The following is an 18,570-nucleotide window of genomic DNA, read 5'->3' on the forward strand; positions in this document are numbered from 1 at the left end:
CTACCTGGACATTTTCACTCGGAAACTAGGAGTGAGGTATATAAAACATTTGGTTTCCTTTGGTTCATTTATGTGGTTTGATTTTGATACATTGTCAGATCAGGACACTGGCAGATTTTGATTTATTTTTGTTATAAATATAAGAACTAACGCCATGTAAGTAGGCAGTTTTGTTCCCGAGTTTAACGCATACTTTATTTTTTTTTCTACACAAAAATGTCCTACGCATCATGTACACAACTACACACTTTGGGATTAACGGTTGATCACTGTGATTCGGTAACGTAATGTTTGGTTTTCATTAACAATGTTTTGTGTTTTCGTTAACTGTGTTCTGTTTTAATAGTATGTCGTTAAATGTGTTTTTGCTTCAATCAAATCCATTGGAAACATACTTATTATAAACCATATGTTGCAATTCATGTTCGCTGTTGTCGGCGTACAGTTGTTTAAGGTATTTTAAAGCTTATATCGATGTCATAAGGTCCTAGTTGCGATGTTGTTAATTGTGTATATAGTGCTAATGTATTTTATCGCTTAGTTTTTCGGCTGTTAAACTGAGGCGAAGTCAGGTGAATTCCAAAATTTAATTTCTATGTTTATAGTTTAGTTTTGTATTAATTCAAAACGAGTTTGATTTCAGGGGAAATTCTTTACTTGTAACGATATTACAAAAGTGACTTCACAAGAATGCCAGTAAGTAAAAATCCATTTCCATTTTTTTATTGCTGTCATAATCTCGTTAGTCAAATGGCTACATTACAAGGCCTCAGGCCTCAAGATATAATTCCATAGTCAAGCTGATAAAGGAGTCATAGTCCAATACTCTGTCTGCTTGAACTTATTTCCCTCGTCTTGGATTTCTAATAAGATTTTGATAGTAAGGGTACAGAGCGTAGAGTGTAGTTTATAGTTTATATTTGGGCAGACAATTGGCTTTTAATTCCTGTGCTAGTGTCTAGTATCCCAGAAGTATGGTTACGGTGGCTTGAATTGATCAGCAAAGCTTATGACCACCTCTGTGGAGTAGTGTATGTGTAGATTTTCGGGTTCGATTCCCGGCCGAGTCGATGGTGGAAAACGTCATTAGTTTTCTATGTTGTCTTGAGTCTGGGTATTTGTGGTACCGTCGTTACTTCTTACTACTACTACACAAATGCTTTAGCTACTTACATTGGGATTAGAGGAATGTATGTGATGTTGTCTAATATTTATTACTCCTAATCATCATAGGCTTTAAATAATGTTCTTTGTATTTTTAGAGGTTCATATCTTATTTATGAGAATGGAAACGCTAGGGTGGAAAATAGAGTTTGGAAAAGAAACAAATTCAATTTTGACGACGTGCTTAACGGAATGCTGACTCTGTTCACCGTGTCTACGTTTGAAGGATGGCCTGGGTGAGTCACATAGTTTTATTTAATTCTGCTTTGAATATTTTGTTAAATGTCGCCTTTTGTGTTAATATGTAAATTATTTTATTCTTATGTTTAATCTATATGTGCTCGTGACTATAATTGAATTTAGCAAAACAGTTATTGTTGTAGCTTTAGCTAGTTCTTATTACATCAGCGATCTGCCTATACAAGTCGCGTCAAAATCGATCCAACTGTTCCAGAGATTATCGGAACAAAACAGATAGACAGACAGACAGTCAGACAAAAAATGTGAAAAAGTTGTTTTGGTTTATACCGTACATACATATGCAATTCAACAGACACTCCTATTATATTATATGTTCCTTAATTGAAATAATAATTTTAGATTGCTGTCAACTTCGATGGACTCAAATAAAGAAGACCACGGCCCGATAGAAAATTCTAGACCTCTTGTTGCATTTTTCTATATTAGTTACATTATTGTTATAGCTTTCTTCATGGTAAGTTGATTATTATATATTATTAGAAGTATCGATCAGTAATCATCATTGTTTACATGTTAGTTATGAATACTTGGTTAAGGATTGTATTTTAAGCCCCTGTATGTAGATACACCAAAACTGATGTTTGGTTATTTCATCATCTTGAAACCTTCATTTTGTTATGAGGTGGGTTTTATGTAAGCCCGTTTACTTAGGTACCATTCCCTCATCAGATACTAAAATATAACACAACTATACTTAGTGTTATATTGGACATGTTTCGGTTTGAAGAGTATGTAAGTCAGTGTAACTCCAGGTACATGGGACATAATAATCTTAGCTCCCAAGGTTGGTGGCGTATTGGTGTTGTAAAGAAGGTTCATTATTTCTTACAACGCCAATGTCCTGGGTTATCATGGTCACTTACCATCAGGGGGTACTTGCCGTCCGCCTACCTTTTACATTGAAAAAAATAAATGTAACATATTAGCAACATGTATTAGATAATATATCTTGTGTTATAACTTCCAGGTCAACATTTTCGTAGGTTTCGTCATAGTCACCTTTCAAAAGGAGGGAGAACAGGAGTTCAAGGATTGTGAACTGGATAAGAACCAGAGAAACTGTATTGAATTCGCATTGAAGGCCAAACCCGTGAGAAGGTAATACTAATATATCATCTGCTAGAAATCTGCACGCTTTTTTAACTGGTATTGCCCATAAAAACTACCATCGTTTTTACCAATTTAGTTCTACATAAATTATGAGATAATTTTTCTTAATTCTTTTTTTATTTATTAATTATAATATATGGTTAAGCCATCAAGACTGATGATGATCAAGAATGAGATTGAGGTCATCATTGCATAGACACGTGTCTACGTGTCCAATTGAATGAATTTGAATTCGTCCTGTATTTGATTTATTGGATAAATTAAATCTTATCCAGATCAACTTTGATTCTTATAATTAAACAACTATTTTTAGATGAGAGAAAGACGAACCATTTAATATTCATGTTTTTTTTCAGATACATTCCAAAACATAGAATTCAGTACAAGACTTGGTGGTTCGTGACGTCACAACGCTTTGAATACGTCATATTTTTCTTCATAGTTCTAAACACCATCGCGCTTATGATGAAGTACCATGGTGCCAGAGCTGAGTACAAACGAGTGAGGCTTATTTATTATTGTGAAGTTTCTGATGATTATGACAGATTATTCCGTCAAATTTAATTTTCTTGGTGGAACAGCTTTGCAAGACCATATGGGTTCCATCCACTTGATACTCGAACGCAAGAATGCCTCCTATTATTTTTGTACTGTATGATTTGTGACAGTATAACTACAAGCTCAAAGGACATAACATCTTAGCTCCTTAAGTTGGTTTCGTATGTTTGATGCAAAGAATTGTTCACATTTGTTACAGCTTAAATGTATATGTATGTGCGATGGTGATAAATTGCCATTTGATGGTCTAGTTAGTATCTACATGGCCCAGTGGTTAGAACGCGTGCATCTTAACCGATGATTGCGGGTTCAAATCCAGGCAAGCACCGTTGATTCATGTGCTTAATTTGTCTTTATAATTCATCTCGTGCTCAGAGGTGAAGGAAAACATCGTGAGGAAACCTGCATGTGACAAATTTCATAGAAATTCTGCCACATGTGTATTCCACCAACCCGCATTGGAACAGCGTGGTGGAATATGTTCCAAAACCTTCTCCTCAAAGGGAGAGGAGGCCTTTAGCCCAGCAGTGGGAGTTTACAGGCTGTTGTTGTTGGTCTAGTTAACCCATTCGAGTACCTTAACCATGGAAATAGAATATCTTTAATAGTAACAAATGTTGAATGAATTTTTTAGGTCTTTGTAAATAACCTAAATTTATTAATTTTGGGTATCTGAAAAATTATCATTACAATCGTCATTATTACAATTCTTTTGTTATTATTTCCAGGTTCTTGACTATCTTAATATGCTTTTAACAACGGTTTTCATGTTGGAGTTCGTGTTTAAGCTGGCAGCGTTTAGATTTAAGGTACTTAATAATCGTAAACACAGGTACATTAAGTGTTTTCTTCAAACGAACATTGGGTTCAAGATATAAAATATATTTTAAATTTTTAATTGGTATTAATAAAACCTTCTTTTTCTGTCCTTCAGACAGTAATTTTCAACTTATTAAGTTCATGATAACACATAAATAAAGCTAGTAACAAAAAAATATAATTTTGTCCAATAATATTTGTGGTCCTGCGTTATAATATAAGTGCAAAATAAAATACTCTTTCAGAATTACTTTGGAGATTCTTGGAACACAACTGACTTCATTTTAGTTGTTGGAAGTATAATAGACATCGTCGTTACTCAAGTTAATGAAAATAAGGATACGAATGAAGCTAGTCAAGAGGTATTTGAATTATCATTAAGAATGATCCATGAACTTTCGCTTAAACAGTTATAAAAATGGTCCAAAATCTAATAAGATTCTTTATCATACCCTTAGTCTATTCGTATTCATTTGACCAATGGACCAAATTTATTAGAATCAGCGACAATTATTGTTTATTTCCGTTTTTATAATAAAATTCCGCAGTCATTTTTAACTTTGCCGTTCCGTAAAAAATGCATTGGTAAAAAAGGCATATTATTCGATACAAGATTTTATAGATGATAAAAAGCGTGGAGTTAAATACCTGTTGACTTCCAAGTAGGATATATTAATTTAAATAATTGTATTTAACTAACATGACTTTGTATTTTTTAAATGTTAAAAAAGAGTAACTACTGAGTTTCTTGCCGGTTCTTCTCGGTAGAATCTACTTTCCGAAGCAGTGGTAGCTTCACTTAGTTGTAAAATTACGATTCAAAAGTGCTTGTAAAAGCCTACTTGAATAAATTTTATTTTGTTTTAGTTTGAATTTTCTTTTTGGCAAATTTGGACATATCTGTGGTTTTCATCAAAAGTCAGTCATTAAAATATATTTTCAATTGTATATTACGTTCAAATTAAAATGGGTGTTTTAGCTAATTAAAATACTACCTTTAAAAAATTATATCTAAACGAATATTGTTGTAGTTTTTTGTACTAAAATAATTATTATTTCTTTTCAGGGCACTCATCTTAAGTATATTGCCTTCTTCCGTCTGTTTCGAGCGATGCGACTTATCAAACTCCTTTCCCGAGGGGAGCGCATTCGAACATTACTTTGGACTTTCATAAAGTCCTTTCAGGCTTTACCTTATGTAGCTCTATTAATTGTTCTACTGTTCTTCATTTATGCTGTCGTCGGTATGCAGGTAATGACTTTTATTATAAGCACCTCGTTGGTATTTACTTGGTATGGGCTTTGTGCAAGCCCGTCTGGGTAGGTACTACCCATTCATCCGTTGTTCTGCCGCCAATTAACAGTACTCAGTATTATTGTGTTCCGGTTTGAAGGCTGAGTGAGCAAGTCTAACTACAGGCACAAGGGACATAACATCTTAGTTCCCAAGTTTGGTGACACATTGACGATGTAAAGAATAGTTAATATTTCTTACAGCGTCATTGTCTATGGGTGATGGTGAACACTCACCATCAGGTAGCCCATATACTTGTCCGCTAACTTATACCATAAATAAAAACCTTATTCGTTGAAGTTTCATACCTTCACTTTTCTGATACGCTATTCAAAGTCTGATTTATTAATTTGATTAAATATTGAACGCTCATTGGTTGACTGTTAAATCATCAGCTAGTATCGACCAATGAAAATTTAGATGAATGTTGAATGAAAAGTCAGACTCAGAGTCGTCGCAAATTGTCATGACACGAATTTTCAATTTGTAACAGTTTGGATAGCTGATATGACGTGATGTTTTAATGAAGATACAAATAGATTTAATTCTACGACTATTAGAATAAACTATGCATATGGAAGTACCATTCAATGATTAATTATGAAATCTCAGAAACTATTATACCTAAAAACTTGAAATTTAGCAGGTAGGGTCGTTATAGGGTGTAAACATCCGCTAAAAACGGATTTTGATGAACGAAACTCCACCCTTAATTGGGTAAAATGGGACTTGCAAGTTTTTGTATTATAAATTTTGCAGCGGTAAGGCCGCATATCTGCCTATATATGCCGACAAATGAATTACTATACTACCATAAATAAATATTGACTTTTTTATTATAATTTGACGACCTCCATAGTCGAGAAGTGTTTACACCGGTTTTCATGGGTACGCCACTTCAAGGTCCCAGGTTCGATTCCTGACTGAGTCGATGTAGTAAGTTCATTAATTTTCTATGTTGTCTTGGGTCTGGGTGTTTGTGGTACCGTTGTTACTTCTGATCGGAATCAAAGTAATTTATGTTATTAAAGTTATTGATTTCGGGATATTTACCATGTTTTTTTTATTTTTTATCATTGTCTGCGAATGTCTTGTTCAGGAGACTGAAGTTTGCGGGTAAATATCCCGAAATCAATAACTTTAATAATAAAACTAACCATCTTAATTTAAAATCTTATAATGTATGGGATGTTGTCCAAGATTTATTTATTATTTTTATTTGTAGTTATTTGGTAAGGTGAAAGAAGACGACGAGATTATAACACAGAACAACAATTTCCAAACTTTTGGTGGAGCTTTGATGGTGTTGTTTAGATCAGCTACGGGTGAGTTAAGTTATATCTCTTTCTCACAGATTTCTTACAGATTACAATCCATTAACTAACTGGTAAAATAGAGGTTAAAGCTGGTAAGACTTAGTCAGACCACACGTCAAAACAATGAAAATCATCAACTTTAAACCAACTTCTGGGTCTCATACAAAAAGTTATCCAAAGTAATAAAGTTGTATCCGCTATTTTCTGATGATCGTTTCCAGGGGAAGCCTGGCAGGAGATCATGATGGCCCTGTCCTTAAACGAAGACGAGCACCCTGGGGAGCCAGTGGGCTGTATCTCATCAGACTCAAATTCACCCGATGGGGAGGAAGTGTGCGGGACGCGTCTCGCCTTCCCTTACTTTATATCATTTTCGCTCCTCTGTACTTTTTTGGTAAGTATATTTGCGAAAAGTATACATTTTTTTTATTGACATGAGCTGTGATTGCATAGTCGTGAACAAGTGAATCCTAGCTGTTCTACTTTTTTTATAATCTTAATATTATGTCATCTGTATGTCTTTATAATTCACCTCGTGCACAGTGTTAAAAGTGTCATTCAATTCTACCATATATATCCATCGTATCTGTTTTGGAGTGTGAGGGAATATTGACCAAACCTGTATAGTGCAACATTCATTGACCTTACCCGTATTTACTTACAAATTTTATTATTTAACTACAGTGTATCTCTTGTATTTTATAAATAAATGCCACAATGATATTAGGCAAGTGCATTTGAAACATAAAAAAAATAAGTTCTTTTTTTCAGATTATCAACCTGTTCGTGGCGGTTATCATGGATAACTTTGATTATCTGACACGAGATTGGTCAATTCTTGGACCTCACCATCTTGATGAATTCGTTAGGTGAGTTGTCTTGTGACAAATGAAATCTCTTCTTCAACTGTAGAGTTATCCATAAATATTGGTACATCAGGGCTTTATTTGTACTAATAGATAATAACTTATCTCTTCAGGTTATGGAGTGAATATGATCCGGACGCAAAAGGAAGAATAAAACATTTAGATGTTGTGACATTGTTACGAAAAATAAGTCCACCTCTTGGTAAGTGCAGTAATCTGTTTTGTAATAAATATTGTTGCAAACCTTTTTAAGAATACTCCCTGTAATTACACACTTATTACTAGTGTATTGATGTATTCAGGTGTTAAAGGTAAAAGAGCCTTAGTAATCGAAATTGTAGTAATTGTACTTTATTCTTACTAGGTTTTGGTAAGCTCTGCCCTCATCGGACTGCCTGTAAGAGACTTGTGTCTATGAACATGCCTCTGAATTCTGATGGAACGGTCAACTTTAACGCGACACTTTTTGCTGTGGTCAGGACGCAGTTGCAAATCAAAACGACAGGTCAGTAAAGTGGTGAATTTATAGTGTATAATTGGTGGTGGGGTTTTAAACTTCTAACTATTGGAAAATTGTTAACTATGAGAAAAGGTGGCAATTAAAGCTTACAAACTGTTATAGCGAGCTGATGCTAGTTTTCAATAGTGTGTTAGTTTTTCACCACAGGCTATGCACTGATATCTTGATGATTTCAGAGAAATTTTGTCTCATATGTATTCCAACCCGCATTGGTCAGTGTGGTGAAATATGTTCTAAACCTTCTCCTCAAAGGGGGAAGAGGCCTTAGCCCAGTATTGAGAAAATTACAAGCTGTTGTTGTTGTTTTTGTTGTATGCAGTGATCATAACTCCTTATTGGTTCTTTGGGCCAATATTAAAGATGATAAAATGTACAAATTAAACATGAAGACTTGAATTAGACAGAACACGCAAAAAAAGTTCTTATGATATTTTAACTCATAATTCAGGAGTCATTGACGAATGTAACCCGGAACTTCGAGCGATCATCAAGAAGGTTTGGAAAAGAACTTCACCCAAACTCCTCGACCAGGTGGTACCTCCCCCCGGAGACCCCAACGAGATTACCGTCGGCAAGTTCTACGCCACTTTCCTTATACAGGACTATTTTAGAAGGTAGAATTTATTATTAATAATTAATTATTTTTGTCTTATCTGTGGTTATTTACTTATTTAATTTACTTTGATATGGTATAAATTTATATATATATATTTTTTTTTTAAATTTATATATTGAGTTTATAATATTTATTTGCCATTTTTATCAATTGACAAATTCCGTCATGAGAATAATAATTAAATTTAGTTTTTTTTTTCAGCTTATTAAAGATATCATTTTAGGATGGTTATTACTTATTGAAAGCGTTTTTAGATTTTAATTTAATGTTTCTTCTGATAGACCATTACTCCCATTAAAACTATATGTTCCTACAATGTAAGAGATCTAAGGTCCTTCTTTTTCGGTCTTTAGATTCACAGAATGATCATTTCAGACAATTTTTCTGATTAAGTATCTGTTGTAAAATATAAAACCTTTTTGGCCAGTTTTGTTTTTAGGAGATTATATTAATTTTTGCCTTCAATATTTAAGTATTTAGTACTGTTGTTATTCAATTTATTATTGTATCTTTATGTCGCTTCCACTATGCTCTTGATTGTTATCAGTCTTTTACCGTATGTTGCTGGTAAAGTAGTACATGTAGCTAAAGAGTCAGTATCTGTAGAATTAACTATTGTAGTGCTAATGAAAATTATTAACAAACTTATTTCTATTTTTATAGGAACCATGCGTAAGTCAACAATCAACTTTTAAGCAACCACTTCGAAGAACGCTGTATTATTTTTGCGCTTTCTAAATTTTTTTGGCATTAAGTGACAAATTGCCAAGAATGTTGCTTGAAAGAATTTTTCCCTTTTTTTATGAATTTTTGGTAGCAATTTTAAAATCATACAATCATTCTGAATAGTTTATTATAAATGAGAACATTATTTTTTCAACTGTTTAATTCAACGTGGTTGATTGTTTTGTTGATAAATCACTACAACAGAAAATCATTCAGTTTCATATTTCTTAACTCTGAAAACAAAAGAGTTTAAGTACTTAATATACCTTGAGTAGTCAGTAGTAATTAAGGTTTTGAGGTTCTTTTCTTAAATCTTTCTTTCTTTATTAAAGATCGTCCAATTTTCGTAATGTTTGTATGATTTTGATGATTTTTAAAATTTAGCTTTCCTTGCGTTTAGAAGTAGCTCAAAGCATGCCTCTTAAATTCCAAAGCATGTTTTCTCCGTGTTTAACTTACCTGTTGTTCTCACAGTCGCTTTGATGCACAGTTTAGCTGATCTAATGGATGTTATATTATGCGTGGAGTCACCGTTTTATTTTTGCAATCTGCATGTATAGACCGAAACAATTTGCTTATCTAACATCAGTGAGTTTTTGAGTTACATTGAGAAGACATGTTTTCGGAATGGTATTTGATTTTCTCACCTCTTCGCTTAACACTTTATCCCAATTATCAAAACAACTTCTCCAATAAAACTCATTTTTAAAGCGAAGATACGCACGAATTAAAAGCAAACCTAAAAGTGAATTAAGGTATAAATGATTATTGTCTTGATATAAGAAATGCTGTGAACAGATTCCGTAAACGTAAAGAGCAAGCGGCTGCAGCATCAGTGCAAAACAACCAGATGACGTTACAAGCTGGACTCCGAACCCTTCATGAAGCTGGGCCAGAGCTGAAGAGGGCGATATCTGGTAACCTAGATGAAGTGGTTGCTGAAGTCGTGGAGCCGATGCACAGGGTAACTGTTGTTTTCACATATTAATATAAAGTTATCATTTGTATATGCAACGTAAAGCTACTTCAAAGGCTACATGTTTTGAGATTATGGAGTAAAATGGAAATAAAATAATAATTGTTAATGGGATACATCTACCAAAATAATCTGTAACAGGCATAAAATAGTAATCTAACATTTCCAAGCCGTGATAGGCTCCTTGCATTTAACGGTGCGTTTGTGTGTTATTTTATTTTAGTTAATCTTGTCACCGATTTCTTTAGTGTTGTGACTGTTTCCAATTGGTTTATATATGTAAACAATATAAATTTTACATATATTCTGTAACTTGACTTGTGGCAATAGCTAGTATCTGATTTTGGCCGCAGCCGCAAATATAAAAATCCGTCCTTAGCTAATTTTTGTTCTGAATTTAAATTTCATCCATTAATCACAAACTAATATGCACAGAAGAAATCACTCAATTAACATAATGTTGATTGTAGAAGGTTAGAACATTTTTGGCCTTTGTAAACAGCTTTGTGGCTTGCTATAATACATATTTCTCTTAATAATTTATTATTATCTTGCATGAAACACAAAAAAATAAATAAAAAATAAACTAATATTTCCCGCTGAGTTTCTTTCGTCGGTTCTTCTCAGAGACGAGGTGTCAAATTCCGAACGTCTGTACTTCTATATAGAATAAATATTTTTGGTTTTAACTTTGAATGTTAAAGTGTGTATGTTTGTCATAGCGTAACCACACGTTATTCGGTGCGGTTTGGACAAGTATTAAGAAGGGTCGAGAGAGCTTCTACCGTCCCCCTGTAAACAAACCGAAGTCCGTTAATGGTAAGAACAGATTTTATATCTTAAAAATTTGCTTCAAACGTTTAGTCCAATTTTCCTTTTTTTTTAAATACTTTATTGACCAACAACAAAAGTTGAAACAAAAGGCGGACTTAATGCCTGAAGGTATTCTCTACCAGTCAACCTTTAGGCCAAACAGAAAGTCATGAAGGCGGTAATAATAAATTTAACAATAAATACGATAATAATAATAATGAAACAAAAACATAGATAAAATATTAAATATATATATGCATGAGAATACACATTTATAATTATATATACATATATGATATAAAATAACAGAGACGTAATAGAATGTTGTCTTAAATTTTCGCGATTACACATTGAAATAAAACTAGTTATAACGGATTTGAATCGCGTATATTAATTATTTTTGACATCCCGTCGTTTCGAGCAATTTACAGCGTTCGTGATCACGGGCAGACTGAAACGTCGGGATGTTAAAAATAATTAATATACGCGATTCAAATCGCGTAATAGAAATGTTTGTGAATGTTTCAAAAAATACACCACTTCTGGATTTACACAAACAATTACCAAAATAATGTATATATTATCTAAATGATTCGATTGCTATGTTGTTTATTCAGGCACCAAAGAAGGACAGTCATTAAGTTGGATGATGCAGAGAGAGCTCGGTATGGATGGAAAAATACAAGAAGACGACAGGTAAGCTTTAGTTTTGTACTATTTATAGCATTGAGTGCTTAAATATAGCAATGAATTATAAATAGTTACTGTTTAAATCATGACCATGTGGAATGGTGGCAAGAATACTAGCAGCAATAACATAGCCCCCGTTGAATCGAAAAACCGATCCATTATTTATTTATTTATTTATATAATATTTGGGAAAGAAACAGATATAAAATATAATCTAATTACATAATACAGTTTAGATATCACATTATCCAGCGAAGTTTCCACCGATTGAAAATTGAAATTATACTATTTACTTATACATATAAACAAAAAACAAATTAATGTACTTAAATTATTTAAACGTAGAGTTCACTCATAGTTTAAAATTTTATAATGATATCTACTTCATATACGACTATGTATATCTTTTTGTATCCTATAGAAAATTGGTACATAATTATTATTTTTTTATGGTATAGGTTGGCGGGCGAGCATATGGCCCACCTGATTGTAAGTAGTCACCATCACCCATAGACAATTACGCTGTAAGAAATATTAAATATTCCTTACATCTTCAATGTGACACCAACCATGGGAACTAAGATGTTATGTCCCTTGTGCCTGTAGTTACACTGGCTCACTCATCCTTCAAACTGGAACACAACAATACTGAGTACTGTTATTTGGCGGTAGAATAACTGATGAGTGGGTAGGCTTGCACAAAGCCTTACCACCAAGTAAATGATTTTTATGCATACCTTTTATTGAAAATGTATACCATTATATTATTGTTATTACTATTGTTTAAAGTAAATACGAGGACGGTAACCAAAGTGAGGGAGAAGAAGAGATAGCGATGCAGCCTCTGCTCCACGGAAAGGACTCTGAGAAGATATTCAAAGCTATCGAGTGAGTATTATTAGTGATCACTTTTACTTTTCCTGTGGTCGTATAAAGTTATGTTACTTTTTATTTGGAGTATTTATATTAAAAAAAGTCTTGAAATATAACTAAGTACGAGCTAGAAAGTATTATAAATAAAATTTGAGCCCGTTAAAAGTTTCAGCTCAAATTTTCCAACATTATAGGTTTTTTTTATATTTAAATTTATATATAACCAATCTGAAACTTTTTTATTACATTAAAAATAAACTGATACACACTTTACTCTTATAAAGAAATATACATTTGGGTTTAATATACTTACTATCTTGTTCAACCACTTAATTTTAAAAGAAACAGCAACTTTTCAATTTCTGTCAAAATATCTTCGGAGAGTGCGTTAATAATAATAATTTAATTTATTACTTTCATTGTGGTCATTGTTTCCGATTTCTTTGTGATCATGATTGTAATTCCAATATATTTTTATATGTGATCACGATTGTAAAATTGTATTATTTAAATATTTATATTATTTTCCTTTCATTTTGTAATTTTGATATTGTATTTGATCATAACTTTTATGTTGTCGTTGTTTCGTGCTTATTTCGATCACGTCATGGCACATTAAAATTAATGAAGGTTAGTCTTTATGTTGATGCCATTCGTTCCACTTCAAAATTTATTTCTATGCCAAGTTAATTTCAATGAATTTTGCGGTCTAAACACGATTGAAAGATGAATAGCCGAATATAATTAGTAATACAATCTGGAGACTATAATTATTATTATTATTAAAATGTTTGTATAAATCTTGCTTAACGAGTTATTGACTATAAACAGACCTAAGCAAGGATAGATAATTTTATTATTCTTTACCAAATTTATAAGTATATTCTAACACGCATTTTGTAAAATTAGCATGAAATAATTTTAAATATGGTAACAACGCCATCTAGTGTAATGAATTGACAACTCTTAAACTTGCGGCTTAAATATTTGAAGTTGGTCACATTAGTTTGTCAAATTGTCAATAGATGTCACTGTTAGCCATTTTAATACAATTCACTAATATAGTATCTGCCACACTTCCAAAAAAGTTTTATTTCAACTATTGAAACAGTATAAATGCGTTTGTCATTGCTTTAGGTATTTGAAATTGACCTTGATAACTTTGACCAGTGACCAGTGGTCATTAATTTGTTTTATTGGCATCAGTGTAAAGATAGTCAACGTTATTAACGTTTACAGAAAAACATCAAATGATTTAATGCAGAGTATGAGAAACAGCTGTAAGTCCGTTTTAGTGTGTTGTGACTGTGTTATGACATATTTATTTCGTTTATTTATTTATATCATTTATTTATTACCTACTTTACTTCTAGAAATGTCACTGTTTTTGCTGTGTATGTGTGTGTGTGTGTGTGTGTGATTAACAGCATGAAATTCTTTTTAAAATTGCTTTTCGCATTTAAGTCTTCAATTTTATTTAACTCTTCGAAACCCGGCTTAACATCGCCTGGCAGCCTTTTGACATTTCACAGATAAACGCATGATAACTGGCATATTCAGGAACTTACTTATGTCTTTACCCTTCTATATAACGGGGACTAAAATAGCCTGATGTTTCTGGGGTAGCGAAGCTTTGAATTCTGTACCCGAATTGGCTTCAGGCAATTGGGAAGCGATCCACAACTATTAAAATCTCTTCTACACAATGATATTCTAATAAACAGATCTGTTATATCCATACTAAACAACAGAAAAAAGTGTGCCGCGCCGGGGACCGTTTATTTTAGTTTATTTTTATATTTCGTTAAAAGTAAAAAGGATAACTTGATAAAAACAACAAGTAAAAGGGATAACTAGCTGTTTTAATTACGCAAAACGTATTACTACGTAATTATGATGTATTATAACGTATTACTACGTAAAACGACTAAAGGCAAACGTCCCAATTAGGACGTTTTCTAGTCTTTACTTTTTGCGCGTTAATAACATATCTGTTTACTAAACTTCATTGCTTCTACATCTATTTATTTACACATTACTTACATTTTTAAGAATATAAATCCTTTTTAATGCTTTAAATACAAATACTGCCTATATTTTTATTATATTTCTAATGTTAGAAAACTGATGTATCTTATAATAATAAAATCGCCAGGCAGAAATTAGACATCTTCAAAAATATGCATTTTATCATGTTATGCGTTTATATATATCCTGAATCCATATCCTCCTTGAGTCAAAACGGATGTTCAAGCTATGATTGGTTGAATAGTGTTTGCATAATAAACACTGCATGATCGAAGTTTTGTTTGTATAAGATGTTAACATACTTCGGTGAATACCGTGGTGGAATAGTTCAACATATTCTATTCATATGTTCAGATCGTGACAGAGCGCCAAGACATACGAACAACGTGCCTTATTGTGTGGAGAATCCAGCGGAGAACCTTATTACCCGTGTAAGTGGATAAAATGAGATAGATGGTTGGAGAAGACAACCATCTATAGAGGTCGGCCCTGAGAATGATAATGTCAATCTGATCGATTTTACACACATATGCTCTTTAATAAATCTTGCATGGCAAGCAAATAATAGGCTATTTGACTGGTATTTAAAATCCATTTTATATTATTTAGTAGAAGTTATGGAACCCAGTAAAAGTTGTGTTTTTTTATTTCTAGTACATATTTGCCGAAAAATATCGTATTAAAAATTCCATATTTAAATAGCGCGCAAAAACGCTACATGAACAATATGGCGCCGCAATGGGGTAGGTGGCGTCACTTTCCTGTATTTTAATCTGTGGTACATATAGTACAAAAGCAAAGTTTACAAGAAAGTGACTTCATCATAAGCCCGGCCAATCAGGAGCGTTTTGCGTCACGTGACAAACGTTTGAAAAAATGCATTTTTATTTATGGATTTTTGAGTAAATTAAGTATTATTTTCAACTTTCGGTAGTAAATAACCATTTTTCAACTCGTAATATACATTGATTACAATAATTCACAATTTAGTTTTCGCATTGTCAAATAGCCTATTCTATGAGTGTATATGTTCATACAAATGATAAAATAACTTTAAGGTTACACAGGATATATAAATTTCATTTATAATTTCAACACGGACATATTTTCATTGGAAAAGGGTGATTGTTAAATTTATTACCATGCAACCAGTTTACCAAAAATGCTCGTAAGAATCTACTTGAAAAAGTAGGTATATATATTTTGATTTGATTTGAATTATTAATAATAAAGTGTAATATATTATAAGTTTTAAGTTTCATGAAAATCTTTCTCTATTTATGAAGCCCATGATTAGAAAAGATTAAGAGATCAATTATACAGGTGTATTTATGTCCTGTTATTTCTTCCATTAAGGTTCTAACGGAGCAAGGTCTGGGCAAGTATTGTGACAAGGAATTCATCCAGAGTACCTCACGCGAGATGCAGGAGGCGCTCGACCTCACTCAGGAAGAGATGGACACGTATGATAATCATCATTATATTTATCATATACTTTATAACTAGAATGGATCTTGTAACTCACTTATTTACTGGGTGGTAGGGCTTTGTGCAAGCCCGCCTGGGTAGTTACCGTCCACTCATCAGATATTCTGCCGCTAAACAGCACTACGCAGTATTGTTGTGTTCCGGTTTAAAGGGTGAGTGAGCCAGTGTAACTACAGTCACAAGAGACATAGCATCTTAGTTCCCAAGGTTGGTGGCGCATTGACGATGTAAGGAATAGTTAATATTTCTTACAGCGTCATTGTCTATATGTGATGGTGAAGACTTACCATCAGGTCAACCATATGCTCGCCCACCAACCTATTCCATAAAAAAAAAACCATCCGATGACCTTTTATACTGGAATACAAGAATACTAAGTATTTCTGTTTAGCGGTTGAATGTCTGATGACCGGTACCCATAATATAGGCTTGTTCAAAACCATAAGGTAGATTGACTCAGCATCTGTCTTAGTAACGCATGTACTATTGGACTTATCAAACATTTACAATTATAGTCTTGATGAACCATTCCACTTTAAAAGTAAAGATGACAATGTATGTCAGCATTCCGACTTTGCTAATTGTTTTTAAAAAATCTTTAATTATAATGTTATGTCATGTTGATAAGGCTCAAGCATACTACACACGTGTTTGATTTACAGAGCCGCCAATCAAATCATTTTGCAAGAACGAAAAATGAACGGATCCCAAAGACCTGATGATGTGGTGAGTCCTCTTAGGGAATGCTATCGTTTATCCTCAGATCTCTTTAATAAATAAATAATAATAATAAATATGAGACAACATCACATACATTACTCTGATCCCAATGTAAGTTGCTGAAGCACTTGTGTTATGGAAATCAGAAGTAACGACGGTACCACAAACACCCAGACTCGGCCGGGAATCGAACCCGGGACCTCAGAGTGGCGTACCCATGAAAACCGGTGTACCCACCACTCGACCACGGAGGTCGTTTAAATTCATATATTTTTAATTAAAACTATTGTCTTTATCAATAAAGGGGTGAAAGGTTTTTTTGTTTGTAGGGGGTACTATCCATAAATTCTCATATCATAAATTAGACTTGGACAAATGACATAAGGCAAAAATAAGTTTCCAATGAATTTTTATCTTCCAGGAAAGCATTCTGTCACGACAGTACCACCCCTTCCACCAGCCGGCGATCCAGCCCCCTCCAAGGAAGAAATAAGCGGTTAATTTTATATTTATATTCGGTTCTCTGTTTACCTGTACGCTTGACAACCGTACAGGTTTGTAACCCTCAGGGTTTTTCGCTTCGGCTACAGGCTAGAGGCGGAGAGATTGTGGATTTGTTAAGTTTTCTATAACGTCAGGGTGACCGTTAAATCTGATGGCTACAATATATATACGTATATATTATGTAGTTTATTTTATATAATGTTAATTGAATAGTTTGAGTGTAATTTTGTTGTTGTAGTTTTGAATTTCGAATCTGTTTTCTATTAGATTCTCAAGTTTGATCATGTGTCATAAGTTATTCTATTCTATTCTGTATTATGTTATTTATATAGCTATGTTAAATAGTTATTGTTTAGGGTATTGAGTTATAAATATATATACGGCATTTAGAAATCAACAATTATATTAAAGAAATAAAAGCATTTTTTATTATCTTTTTATGTTACTGTAACTTTAAATAAAGAAACCTCGTGCCTCTCGCTTATATACGATATGATAGCATATGCTTGAGTATATAAATACATTCTGATATTCAGTATGTTTATATATAATTGTAAAGTACTATTTATAACATTAATGTGTCATTGATATGTTAAATATGATACTTATGTTAGTATAAAATTAATTGCTTAGAAATTTTAATTATACTATGTAATGTATAATGGAAACAGTGTGGCAACGTGCCTTAGTTATTCGAATACATTATAGAAATTTTATACTTGTTAAATTTTTTAAAACTTTATCGTGCCAAAAAATATAATATATTTTGTATATTACTGTATATTGCTTATATTTTGCTTCGCAAATTTGCTTCCTACGTGTTATTTAAAAGTGTTTAGAATATAATTTTATGTATGTTTAATAATGTATAGACGTATTTATTTCAATATTTCGTTCGATTGTTTTCAGGGTCACATTTGAATGTGACCAGAATAAAAGCAATTTTTATTATTTCTAGTCACTAATGATTGATTTACAATATTAACTCGTTCTTTCAATTGCCATTTGTTAATATATATTTCGCTGTATTTAAAATTGATATTAACTTGTATGAAATGTTTATTTTTGACTTAGATTTATATATAAACGCGACCATCAATATTAAGTTTGATCTAGTCATCGCCTCTTGCTTATAAAACTTATATTTATGAATTTGAAGTATCGGAGTTAAATTTGAATGTTGTATTTTGTATGGACTATACGAATTTGTTATTATCATTATAATTTG

The 18,570-nt window shown here is 32.6% G+C and overlaps 1 protein-coding gene across 1 annotated transcript in view; it reads left to right on the forward strand.

Annotated features, from left to right (window-relative positions):
- Positions 1 to 18,061, forward strand: part of LOC124540498 (muscle calcium channel subunit alpha-1-like) — a 65,759-nt gene extending 47,698 nt beyond the window's left edge. The window contains exons 25-48 of the mRNA XM_047118119.1: positions 644 to 696; positions 1,263 to 1,400; positions 1,765 to 1,879; positions 2,393 to 2,523; positions 2,892 to 3,036; positions 3,822 to 3,902; positions 4,158 to 4,274; positions 4,979 to 5,164; positions 6,432 to 6,531; positions 6,744 to 6,916; positions 7,294 to 7,391; positions 7,502 to 7,590; positions 7,753 to 7,893; positions 8,357 to 8,522; positions 9,188 to 9,196; positions 10,049 to 10,214; positions 10,949 to 11,045; positions 11,657 to 11,735; positions 12,519 to 12,617; positions 13,842 to 13,882; positions 14,985 to 15,061; positions 15,987 to 16,093; positions 16,781 to 16,844; positions 17,260 to 18,061. Coding sequence (XP_046974075.1) covers positions 644 to 696; positions 1,263 to 1,400; positions 1,765 to 1,879; positions 2,393 to 2,523; positions 2,892 to 3,036; positions 3,822 to 3,902; positions 4,158 to 4,274; positions 4,979 to 5,164; positions 6,432 to 6,531; positions 6,744 to 6,916; positions 7,294 to 7,391; positions 7,502 to 7,590; positions 7,753 to 7,893; positions 8,357 to 8,522; positions 9,188 to 9,196; positions 10,049 to 10,214; positions 10,949 to 11,045; positions 11,657 to 11,735; positions 12,519 to 12,617; positions 13,842 to 13,882; positions 14,985 to 15,061; positions 15,987 to 16,093; positions 16,781 to 16,844; positions 17,260 to 17,331 — 2,544 coding nt within the window. The 3' untranslated portion in view covers positions 17,332 to 18,061. The remainder of the gene's footprint in view (positions 1 to 643; positions 697 to 1,262; positions 1,401 to 1,764; positions 1,880 to 2,392; positions 2,524 to 2,891; positions 3,037 to 3,821; positions 3,903 to 4,157; positions 4,275 to 4,978; positions 5,165 to 6,431; positions 6,532 to 6,743; positions 6,917 to 7,293; positions 7,392 to 7,501; positions 7,591 to 7,752; positions 7,894 to 8,356; positions 8,523 to 9,187; positions 9,197 to 10,048; positions 10,215 to 10,948; positions 11,046 to 11,656; positions 11,736 to 12,518; positions 12,618 to 13,841; positions 13,883 to 14,984; positions 15,062 to 15,986; positions 16,094 to 16,780; positions 16,845 to 17,259) is intronic.
- Positions 18,062 to 18,570: the final 509 nt, after the last annotated feature.

This window comes from Vanessa cardui, chromosome 25, assembly GCF_905220365.1.
Source record: "Vanessa cardui chromosome 25, ilVanCard2.1, whole genome shotgun sequence".
In the NCBI taxonomy this organism is placed as follows: Eukaryota; Metazoa; Arthropoda; class Insecta; order Lepidoptera; family Nymphalidae; genus Vanessa; species Vanessa cardui.